Below are 11,915 nucleotides of genomic sequence, written 5' to 3'. Positions count from 1 at the left end.
CAAAAAAAAAAAAAAAAAAAAAAAAAAATCTCTGAAATAACAGTTTAGATATGCTAGTTATTTTTTATAAATCACATCAAAATAAAATTTTAAATATAGTATATGTAAAATAATATATATTTTAAATTTTTGATATTAATTTTTTCTATAATCATCTTATGTACCATGGTTACCAGACATGCTTTGAGGTATACTGATTAGTGGGAAGAGTTTGAGATTTGGGGTGAAAAACCAAAGATTCTAGTCCTATCCTACTCATAAGTTGCTTTAAAAAGATGAACTAATAACTGCAATTTTTCTATCTGTAAATCAGATTGTTGCATCCCAGACTACTCTAGAACAGAGAAAAAATTACCCAGAATAAAGGAAAGGAAACAAGTGGTTCAATTTCCTCCCCTCAGGGTCCAGGGCCCCCTTGGGTCCCCCAGGGCAGGGAGCAAGAACAGAGGGAGCCCTGTGGGTTCCAGTCTGGCTGCATCAAGCAGGGACTGAGTCCTGTGTGCTTTGTCGTGAGGAAGGTCTGTTGTCCCTCTTCCAGATTGCTCTCATTGAGGCTAGATTAGTCTTCCTTTCCTCAGGCCCTAGAGAAACCCCTTCATCAACAGACAGATCCAGTAACTCGTACTGTGGTCCTTCATTTTGCTTATCTATTGAGTCACTGATGACCAGAAGTACAGGGGGCTCTTGTCGAACACAGAAGGCCAACCCCACTTGCACATATGGATACACTGTTCTTTTTCCCCTGCCCCTCTCTTGACCTTCATTTGGCATCTCTAACCTTCTAAAGCTGACTTTAAAAGTACCTGTTCGGGCTTCCCTGGTGGCGCAGTGGTTGAGAGTTCGCCTGCCGATGCTAAGGGACACGGGTTCGTACCCCGGTCCGGGAGGATCCCACGTGCCGTGGAGCGGCTGGCCCCGTGAGCCATGGCCGCTGAGCCTGCGCGTCCGGAGCCTATGCCCCGCAACGGGAGAGGCCACAACAGTGAGAGACCCGCGTATCGGGGAAGGGCCCCAACAGGGAGAGGCCCCCGTATCCAAAAAAAAAAAAAAAAAAAAAAAAAGTACCTGTTCCCTGGTGGAATTCCCTGGTGGTCCAGTGGTTAGGACTCCACACTTTCACTCCTGAGGGCCCAGGTTCAATGTCTGGTTGGGGAACTAAGATCACGCACGCTATGCGGCACAGCTAAATAAATAAATAAAGTACTGTTCCCCAAAGCCCCTCCGAGGCCAAACCACCCCGTTTTGATGGCTCTTTCTCTCTGCAGCTTCTAATTCCTTAAGCCCCACTTACAGATAGACTCGCTTGCACTTTAACCGTTAAGTCATTTGCATGAGTTAACCTGACCCCAACCCAACATCACATTTGTTTAGGTCAGTCCCTGTGTCCTACTGGAGGCTCAGCAAGTGTTGGCCAACTGACCAGGGAGTATTGCCTGACCAGGGAGTATTGCCAGACCAGGGAAAGATCAAGTGGCACAGAAAGACACTTGCAGATAAAGGAGAGCAGAAAGGTAAGAGTGATTCTATCTTCCCAAGTCATTGTCCCCTCAGTCACCCAGCTCAGGCCCCACAAAAGACACAAGCTTCAGAACCATGTTTTGGGTGCTGGATTCTGGGGATTCAAAGATATGTGAGCCCCTATCCTCAAGGGCTTCCCAACACAGTGAGAAAGACAGCGACGTAAACAGATAATTACAGTAGAATGTGACAAGTGTTGTTACAGGAGGATGTATAAGGGAAGGAAGGAGAGAAATGAGCCCAACCAGGGAAGTCTAAAAATGATTCACAGACATGACATCTTCTGACGTCTTGAAGCATAAGGAGCAGTTTGCCGGACAGACAGGGAAAGGACTATCGGAGCAGAGAGCAGAGCCTGTGGGAGAGGTGTAGATGGGTGTGTGTGTGTGTGTGTGTGTGTGTGTGTGTGTGTGTGTGTGTGTGTGTGTGTGTGTGTGTGTGTGTGTGTGTAGACTGGCAGGAGACTAAGCTGAGAGCAGAGGCAGGGCCTGGTCTCACCGTGGGCAGCCCTGGGCCCCCAGCTAAGGAGATTGCACTTGATTTTGTAAGTCCAAAGGGAGCCAAAGCAAGGTTTAAGCAAATGGATGATCTTATCTGCTATTTTAGAAAAGTAGCATCACGGTCCCAATTAGGAAGGTATCCCAGCACTCTCTCAGCAAGACCTCTGCTAGCCAGCTTGGGAGCCAGGCAGCCTCCACACTGAGCTTTGGGTGCCTGGTTACCAAACTTAAATCCTTACCCCTTAACCAAATTGTGAGGGGACCAAGGTCATACTAGGGCCTGTCCAAGGACTCCAAGTGTGATAGGTTGAAAAACAGGAAAGAAAGAATGAAACAGTGCCCATCTCTGTCTCTGTGAGAGCATCATATTCCCCATTTTGAGGGGTATCAAGGAGCAGTTAACTTTGGGAGTAAGGAAGAGCTATGTGATGGGAAGTCAGGGCTGGGCCTGAGAGATTTTAGCAAGAAGAGGGTACAACCAAGGTCCTAAAGACAAATTCCATAGTGACCAACACTGACTAAAAGTTTTAGGAATTCACTGGGAACTGTAATGAGGTAAATAATTCATTGGGCATAAGACTTAGCATCATAGAGGAAGAAATAAAGTGTCACTCTGCAAAAGAAGGCATATAGCAGCTGTGCTAAAATGTTACCATTAATTCTGACACAGCAACATCATCAAGGGAATGTGCCAAAGAGCACTCCCTGAATGCCCAAGAAGTTATTTGAAAATACAATGAGCAGGGAGAGAATTGGATCAATTTATGGGTGCTAGAAAAGTACTCTTTTAGTACTCTACAGAAAAAAATTCTCAAGTGCTAAGTGCCAGAAATGTGAAATATATGAATATTTCCCATAAATGTTATTACTCTTGTCATCACCACCATCATGATCACCAGTCCTTTTGCCATCAAATTGTAAGTCAGATTCTCCCCCATTGAAGAACTTCAAGGTCTGATAAAGTTCATGTTATTTCAATGCCTATCTTACCACCAGGCAATGACCCAGATGTTAGAAAAAGTACAGCCCAATAAGTAATTGTTTTCCTTCCTATACAGACAACACCTATGCTAAGGTGATACTGCTCTTCATTTCCAGGAGGCTGAAGCCATAGACATGTGTATAGTAAGATGTGCCAAAGTGGCTGACTAGTGATTTATTACAACAAATAACTCAATAGGTAATTGCTGAATAAAAGCCCGTTGTGCACGGAGGTGGAGCCCCATGACAGCTCTAGCGGGAAACGCATGACATGCACTAGGTATACAATATCATGTCTAAGTCAACAGTGTGAAATGGCAAACATGGTCCTGATTGGTAAGAAGGGCAGCCTTTTCAGGCCTGTGATCTCCCTATTCATAACACTGGCTTTTTCTCTAATTCTTGTTGCGTTTTATGGCACCTGCTTCCATGCTCTTCCTGCAAATTTTAGGTCCTTGAGAGCAGGGGTGGAGTGTTGCACCCATTTAAAAGCCAGCCTGACCACTTCTACCCAGGAGAGCTAAAACACAGAGCTTCTCAAACTTCAGCGTGCATTAGAATCATCAGAGGGTTCCTGGCCAACGCTCGGACCTTCTGCATGAAACCTTATAGGATGGAGCCCAAGAATCTGCATTTTAGCAAGCCACCTCCCGATTAGATGATTCTGATTCAGGCGGCCAGGCAACCCACTCGGAGAACAATCCACAAGCCCAGGGCGTAAGCCTGGAGCACACGCTTTGGACCAAATAGAGCTAGGTTTTATGCCAGTTGTATACTTAGTGAGCTACAGGGCAGACTCGTACAAGTTTCTTCGTGCCTCGGTTTCCTCAGTTATAATATGGGGATGGATATATACTCATAGAAACAGATGAATACATACTCATTGCCAGGGGATGGAGGAGGGGGAATGGAGAGTAGTTGTCTATAATGGTACTGAGTTTCACTTCTGCAAGATGAAAAAGTTCTGGAGATCTGTTGTGCAATATTTGTGAATCTACTTAACACTGCAGACTCATACACTTAAAAATGGTTAAGATGGTGAATTTATGTTATGTGTTTTTACTACAATTGAAAAGAAAAAAAAATTTTGTTAATGGGGATGGGTCATAGTATCTACCTCACAGTGTTTTTACGAGCATTACCTGAAATAAAACATGTCAAGGGGGCTTCCCTGGTGGCGCAGTGGTTGAGGGTCCGCCTGCCGATGCAGGGGACACGGGTTCGTGCCCCATGTTCATTTTTTTTTTTTTTTTTTTTTTTTTTTTTTTTGGCTGCGTTGGGTTTTCGTTGCTACGCGTGGGCTTTCTCTACTTGTGGTGAGCAGGGGCCACTCCATTGCGGTGCGGTGGCTTCTCTTGTTGCAGAGCATGGGCTCTAAGCTCCTGGGCTTCAGTAGTTGTGGCACGTGGGCTCTAGAGCGCAGGCTCAGTAGTTGTGGCACACGGGCTTAGTTGCTCCGCGGCATGTGGGATCTTCCCAGACCAGGGCTTGAACCCGTGTCTCCTGCATTAGCAGGTGGTTTCTTAACCACTGTGCCATCAGGGAAGCCCCTTGCTCCGCAACGGGAGAGGCCACAACAGTGAGAGGCCCGCGCACAGCAAAAAAAAAAAAAAAACATGTCAAGGACCAGGCACAGTCCTGGGGCTAGCAACTGCTCAAGAAATTATAGCTATTATTATTGTTGTAGTCATGGTTGTTAAGGCTTTCAACCATGAATGAGTTACTACTTAGAGGCATTTTAAACCAAATTATATTCTGAATCTTCAAGCTGATGGAAGTTCCCTCTTCTTTTCAAAATGGTACACCAGTTTCTCAGAAACGCACTGAGCTGTGAAACCGAAACTTATCTATGATCACACATTAGGGAATGTTTCAAACCCTCCCCACAAATCCAGGTAGCTTTTGACAATCTGCATTCTTCCAAATCCTGACCAACAGACTGTTCACATTTCACATGTAGATCCATATGTTAAAAAACCAACCATATTTCTAGGTCGATGTGAAAGCAGGAGGATATTCGTATTAGGAAGTCTTGATTCTTAACACTAAAATCCTCAATTTGCAGAGATGAAGGAAACAAAGAACAAAAATGTTAACTTTTGTTTTCCAGCTTAAGCTTAACAAAGGAAGTCAAGCAAAATCTGCCACATAAAAGAAAGAAATGATTTCCCTGTCTTGAAAAACTACACGAAATATTTTGCATCTTTGATGTGCATGTGGAATCCAAAGCGGATTCAGGGAACATGGCATAGACCCAAAGCCAAGTCATCTTGATTCTCTGTGCATCATTTTGATTTCATGTGCATCTAGGCTAATTTCATCTCTATTATTATTAGCCTATTATTTAAGCTTTAGCAGGACACATGTGCTGTTTTACAGGGCCAGAATCCACGTGGTGGATGGATAACCAGGAGGCCTTTGGTCTTCATCATATACTCCAATAAGAAAACTAGACTCTCGCCTTGTAAAACAGCACGAGTCCCATGCCCTGATTTCACATGTCATGCTAACCCACAGAATATCTTTAGAACTCCTAACCAAATTCATAAAATTCATCATGGTCACAGAGACAACTAAAATTAGCTCTAGGTTGAATGAAATTAGGCACAGACCAATCTGGGAGTATAAATAGTAAAATGGGCAGATTGGAAAATGACTTAACGGTATAGGATTTTAGGCAACACAGGTGTTCATATGAATCCGATTTATCATTCTCGGGCTGAGAAGGCTAAGCACTGGTGAGACTTCTAATCCTAATGACTTTTAAATCTCTCTTGATTAAAAAACAAATTTCAAAGTCACTGCTAAGGATTCCCTGCCAATTTTTTTAACCTCCATTCTGTGTATAACTCTATGTTATTATAAGAGATGAGGGTTTCCAGCGAGCCCGGGAGACCATCCCAGAAGTCCTGAATAATGACAACATTGACTGTTGAGAGGTGGTACTTGTAAAATCCAGAAATGGATGGCAGTATATACAAATGGACCATCATCAAGGATTATAATTGCTCCAACCCACCTTCAGGTCTCAAAAGACCACCTGCTCCCTACTCAATACCAGCATCCTTACCAACAGGTAGAAAGAAGGGGAATTAAGAAGAGCTGTAATTGAAAACAGCAAAAAGAAGTGATTAAAAGAACATGAATAACCAGACATGAATTTCAGATTCATACTGCTTCTGTCCACTTAATTCTTCTTTTTCTGAGGCACTAAAGAAACTACCTTATCATCATAATGTGGGAGTCTCTAATGAAGGCTTGAGGTTCTGAGACCCAAGTACTAGCCCCAGCTCTAACTTCTCCTAGTCAAGTGACCTTGGAGAATCACTTAACTACTCTGGGCATCAGAGTCCTCATCTAGAACAGCACTGAGATCACACGACACATTCAATGAGTATTTGCAGAAGTTTTTAAAAAGTGAATCTGTAAAATGGGTATAAATCAGGAGATCTCAGGTTCTTTCCAGGCTAACCATTCAACAGACCTATGATTTTTTGTTACAGACTCATGTCCCCTGTCATTTTAATCCTTTTCTGCAAAAGTGTGTACCAACAGAAGAATCTCTTTTTACTCAGTATAATCCTACCTTACATTTTCTCATCACATGATAGTGTTACCCCTCAATTACATTACAACAAGAAGGAAGCATTCTTCCTTTAACATGATCATACAATTATTTATTCAAACAATAATCAGTTGCCAGAGCATATTACTGTTTTCACAGTTCTATGCAATATTTCAAAAAGTATATAAGGAAGTATTTACATTTTCCTTCCACCCTTGTTTTCTGCTTGATTTCAAGAGTTAAATGAGCAGTTTCCAATACCTTGTGCCTGATGTTTTTCCTCTCCATTAAAATGCTGAAGTGGTTTGGTATTTTTTTCCTTTTTAGGAGGAAAAAAGAAATCTTTCCCCTGTAATTTACTTTGGCTTTCTCAAAAGTTGGGTAGGAAAGTCAGTATAATTCAGGTGGAATCTAAAATGTTCTTGTTGTACAAGTGTGTGCAGAAAGGAAGCCTGTAATTTCCGAGCATTCTTTCAGGAAGTTTGTATTCTCTGTCTTCCAGGGAGCCTTTACTTTCCGAGGGAGTGTGATCGACATGCCATTACTGAAGCAGGCCCAGAACATTGTTAGGCTTGCCATATCCATCAAGGAAAAATGATCTGCTAAATGAAGCTCTCATCAGGTGGGCTGAACATATACAGTGGGTTCCTTAAAGACAAGCCATAATACTCAAGGCAACTTGTTAGTATGCCAGATGGGAGCCTTTCTTCATTTACAGTTCATGTTAATCACATTTTTTTTTTTTTTTTGGTTATCTCACTGGCCAGTTATTCCTCTAAAAATGAACTTTCTTCTTTTTGATTCCAAGCTTATGATTTTATTGTTCACGAATGTGTTACAAGTACAGACTTATGATTTCGCAGGGAGATAAAATAGTGGAGAGAGATGGGCTGTTCCAGGAGAAGTTTGGTCTTTAATGAAACAGATCTTTCCCAAATACGTATACTCCCTTCACCCTGCTCATGTTAGATGTTCCCCACATTGTGCATTGTTCACTCGACACCAGAAATAATTTTAAGAAAGGCCAACCTTTTAAAAAATAATAACTCAATGAAGGGTTGGTGTTTATTTCACTAGTAATCTGATAAAACAACAGAGATGGCATAGAAAAGTTGATTAAGTACCATACTGGTTTATATAGATATCTTCTAAAAATAAATCTTCAAAGCTGATTACTTTAACCTCTACCACCCCACCACCCCCAAAAATGAAATATCCCTATCCTTGAACTGCTAGGTGATCACTATGAAAGCCCTCATCCTGGGTGAATGCTTTGGGTCAACAGTTACCAGCAATTAAAAAATAAATGTGCAGAAGCACAAGACCATCCATTCTCTCCCTTTATTTCCCTGTTTAACTGTTTGCCGTTGAGGCCATTTCCCCCCTGTAAATGTATGGCTGGGACAGGGCCCCCTCAGCAATAAACTTGTAGCCTCTAAGAAGACACAATGCCACAGAGCTGGTGCATATGGTCCCCTGTGAGATTTGCATCACATTAGAGATGCTGCTACAGGTCATATGGGTGGTGTGGTTAACGGGCTTAGTAAAGCTGTTTTGAAGAGGTTAACCCAGCTTGTAGTAAGGGTAAATAAACATAACAACCAGCCATTCTTCCCTATTCAGCATGTGCTCTTATATTGAAGGCTAAAGGGTATTGAAGCTGCGAAGGATCAACTTGTGTTTGCCAGAGGACGCCAATGAAATTTGAAACACCAACAATCAGAGATTTTGTTTCTGCTCCTCATTAAATCGTGAGCTTTTGTGTGGAGACTCTGGACGACTGTTCTTTAAGAAATTAACAGAATGGGAAGTTCTAAACTCTACACCAACCTTTTCATGACCTACACAGCAGCAAAGCTGCTACCCTTAGACAAACACCGCGGGGAAGGCTGTTCTGTTTATTTAAATTTGTAAATAGAAAACAGTTGTTTTTTATTTTCATTTTTTACCTCCTACGCCCTTTTAGTTTATTTCCTATGTGGCCCCTACCATGTGCCCCACCCAGGGGTCTACTTTCCCCTACCCCTTCCAGTTCCTCCAGGAAGCCCAAGAGGGGAGGAGGGCTGAAGGTTATATACAAGGAAAGGCATCATGGAACCAAAGCAAAGTGGGAGAGGCCCACGTATGGTCATACAACATCCACCTCCAGTGCAGGGCAGTTCCAACAGGCATGCAGAGGAACCTGATCCAGGCTGGGCAGTTCTGGGAAACACATGCTCTGAGACACTAACTAACATTCTCAAACACGGGGCCCGACAAGGCGGCTCTTAACTGAGATGGGATGTGCTGCGCTGGAGCCCTGCCTCCCCGGGGCATCACACCCCCCAAACCCTCGAGAGCATGGGTCGTAGCTGGAAAGAAAGGTGGGAGCCTGCCTCGTCCTCACTCGGAGGAGCTGGAAGGAGGAAGACAGTGTCTCAGCCAACTTGGGAGATGACTGGCCTCCAGTCAAACTGGGCTTCAGGGCTGCGGACAGTGACAGTGGGTAGCAGTTACAGGAGCAGCCATCCCTGCAACCCACGGCACAGCTGTGCCCACCTAGAGTGGTAGTCGGTGTGCACAGGGTAGACCAGGACCATAGGTGCCCACGCAGCCGGACCCCACTGCTCAGCACACAAACACAACAGGAGGACCGCTCAGAAGGCAGAGGGAAGCCTCCTCTCATTTTGACACCCTCAGGGTGTTGGAAGCATAGGCAGGACCTGTCTTAAACAAAAGACGATAATAAAAGCCTTTCTTCATACTTCCCTACAGGCAGCCTCCACTTCAGCTCCGCTGTCCTGCCCGTCCTCATGTGTTGGTCCAGATAAGCCCACCTCAGGCTTTGACAGGAAGAAAGGGAGACACTCTAGTCTCCACCCCTGTTACACAGGCAACCCCCAAACCCTATAGATGAACCTCCTCAAGCCTGGGGCTCACTGAGAGCCAAACCCTCCACTCTAAGGGACCCCAGATGCCAGGGTGAAGGCATGCAGACCTCGGGAAGAGCAACCCTCTCAGCAAGGTCTCCGGGGGGCCCTGAGGGCCTGGACCTGACTAGGTGTTCCCCACCCCCATCACCAACGGGCCCACAGGTTCCTAGATTTCCAACCATGTTGGACTGCTCACCACGCCCTTTATCTCAAACCACACTTTGTTCCAACAAAAGCACCTTGTTGTTTAAGTCTCCCTGAGTGTCAGATTTATCATCTTCCTCATAACCCCAGGGTCCCAATTATGATAGGATCATGACACTGGGACACACTAGAGCCAAAAATCTGGACCAAGGTCCTACTCTCTGAGCACAGACCCTACAAGAGGGACCCAGAAAAGGGTTTAGTCAGAGTCAGAGAGCCATCATGCCTCATTCCTTGAGGAACAAAGGCAAGGAGATGTTGGGAGACAAGAGGTATCCCCACTGTTTTCCCACCCACATCTCTCTGGTGCCTCGGGTGGGTGAAGGTAATACAGGGAGGGTGGGAGGGAGGGCTGGGTGAGCTCACCCCACTCGGTATGTGACAGTGCCCAACCTGGGGAATTCCTCCCAGCTAGGAATGGACTGACTGCAAGAAGAGAACCTTACAGTAATCTGATTAATTAAAAAACATACCTGTTTATATTTTGTGTAGCTCATCACAAGCTGCTTCACCATATTACCCCCCTGTTATTAATTCTTGGGGGCTAAATTATGGGTAACACTATTAAAACATTATCAGAACTGATGAGAAACAATTACTTAGAAAATGAGCCAGGACAAGATTGAGTTGAGAACATCAGTGGTGATCACTGCAGATTAGTTTAATAAATCATCAGGTGTAAGGCAAGACTGACTGTATGTATGCAAAGCCCCGTCACGGGAAAATGAAATTGAGATTTTTTTTGGCATAATTTTTTCATTAATCTCAATAGGACCCGAGTGGTGTAGATTGTTTTATTCCCTAATACCTTGCCTGAGGGGGGGTTCCCAGTAATGTCTTCATTGTTTTACTGAGGTCTTAATGACAATCTGTGACAACCTCATTTTAATGTATAGAGGATTATATCAGTACCATCATGTTTTATTGAAATGGCGAGAGGAACTCCAGCAGAGTCCGGAGTCAGGCACTGTCCCTGAGCGCAAGTTGGGAAGTTCCCCAGCATCTGGGTGCGGTTCCCTTCAGATTTACAAGTATTGAACCACTAACTGCCCTGACATCCTCTCCTCCAGGGACTGACTGGGAAAAGTGTCTTCAACAACGAAGACTTGCCGCCTCCAATTTGAATTTGAAAGTAACTCATCGCCTGGCATATTTTGCTGCGTAAATGGAATAGACCGTGTAGGGTTTTTTTTTTTCTTTTTTTTTCTCTTCTAAAATATTATGATGAACATCCCAGCCCCTAATAGTTCTTCGGCAGTTCGGGAAACTGACCTTCAGTAGGGACGATGAATTTTCTAATGATGTCTTAAGAGGAGAAGAGTTAATACGTGCTTTTTTATTTGAAGGGCATTCTGCTTCTATGGTTTCTGGTTAGCTTGGAAAGCTAAATGTCTTCCGTTCTGATTTTGATTTTTACCTCTAGTATAATACTTGGGAGGTAGTTGATGGTACAAAACAGGTTCTGAGATTAACAGTAGGATCTTGTGCATATTGATGCTGCGGAGGGTCACCGAACCGGTTTGTAACCGCAAAGCTTGCGCCCCAGGCTGGGGGACACTGTCCTCCCAGCCCTGAGACCCTCCCCCCGCCGGCAGGTTTTCACATTGCAACTTAGGGGGAAAGTAATCAGCCGACCTCAACCCTTAAATGTTAAAACCTTGGTCTTTCTTTCCGCGCTTTATTTTAAATCGGGGTGGGATAGGGGGTTAAGAGAGCAAACAAATGGAGAATAAATTACTTTCAAATACCTTAGTACCAGAACGCTTGCGCGGTGGGACCGGGCAGCTTTTTAGTGTTCTGTGACGGGTGGTGGTGGTGAGTTTGTTTAAATTCCAGCGATTATTTGGCAACGTATTTCCTTATGAATCTATAAGAATTGACAACGACGAAAAGAAAGTGATTTGTAGGAAGGAACCGAAATCATCTTTAGCGCCTTTAGATGGTTTGCTGCCGATCGAGCCCAGTTTCAGCTAAACGGGCTGAAGCCTACAGATTTTTTTTAATTTTTAAAATGTTTTACAAAATCTTTTGGGATTCGTTTGTCGCTCACGCCTGCCCTTTTTAAATTTCTGTGTTCTTCGGCTGTAAGCGACCCGCTCGGTTTTACTGTTTGCTTCTTGCGACAGGGAGGGCCGGCGATCTCGGGGACCGCGCGCCCCGTCGGAAGGACGTGCGCCCGCCGGGCCAGGATACGCCGAGTCCGCGTCCCCAGCGCCCGCGCTTCCCGAAGGCTGT

At 44.3% G+C, this 11,915-nt stretch overlaps 1 protein-coding gene across 4 annotated transcripts in view; it reads left to right on the top strand.

The window, feature by feature from the left end:
• Nucleotides 1-8,334, top strand: part of CLYBL (citramalyl-CoA lyase) — a 245,318-nt gene extending 236,984 nt beyond the window's left edge. The window contains exons 8-9 of one of the 4 annotated variants that reach the window (XM_024740131.1): nucleotides 7,067-7,186; nucleotides 8,208-8,334. In XM_024740131.1, coding sequence (XP_024595899.1) covers nucleotides 7,067-7,162 — 96 coding nt within the window. In that variant the 3' untranslated portion in view covers nucleotides 7,163-7,186; nucleotides 8,208-8,334. Of the gene's footprint in view, nucleotides 1-7,066 lie in introns of all 4 variants that reach the window. The other 3 variants (XM_024740143.1, XR_003002557.1, XM_024740138.1) reach the window with 3 other exon arrangements.
• Nucleotides 8,335-11,915: the final 3,581 nt, after the last annotated feature.

This window comes from Neophocaena asiaeorientalis, unplaced genomic scaffold, assembly GCF_003031525.2.
Source record: "Neophocaena asiaeorientalis asiaeorientalis breed wild unplaced genomic scaffold, Neophocaena_asiaeorientalis_V1.1 scaffold9, whole genome shotgun sequence".
NCBI lineage: Eukaryota > Metazoa > Chordata > Mammalia > Artiodactyla > Phocoenidae > Neophocaena > Neophocaena asiaeorientalis.
The sequence above is the reverse complement of the archived record's forward strand: the minus strand, read 5'-3'. Positions and strand labels throughout refer to the sequence as shown.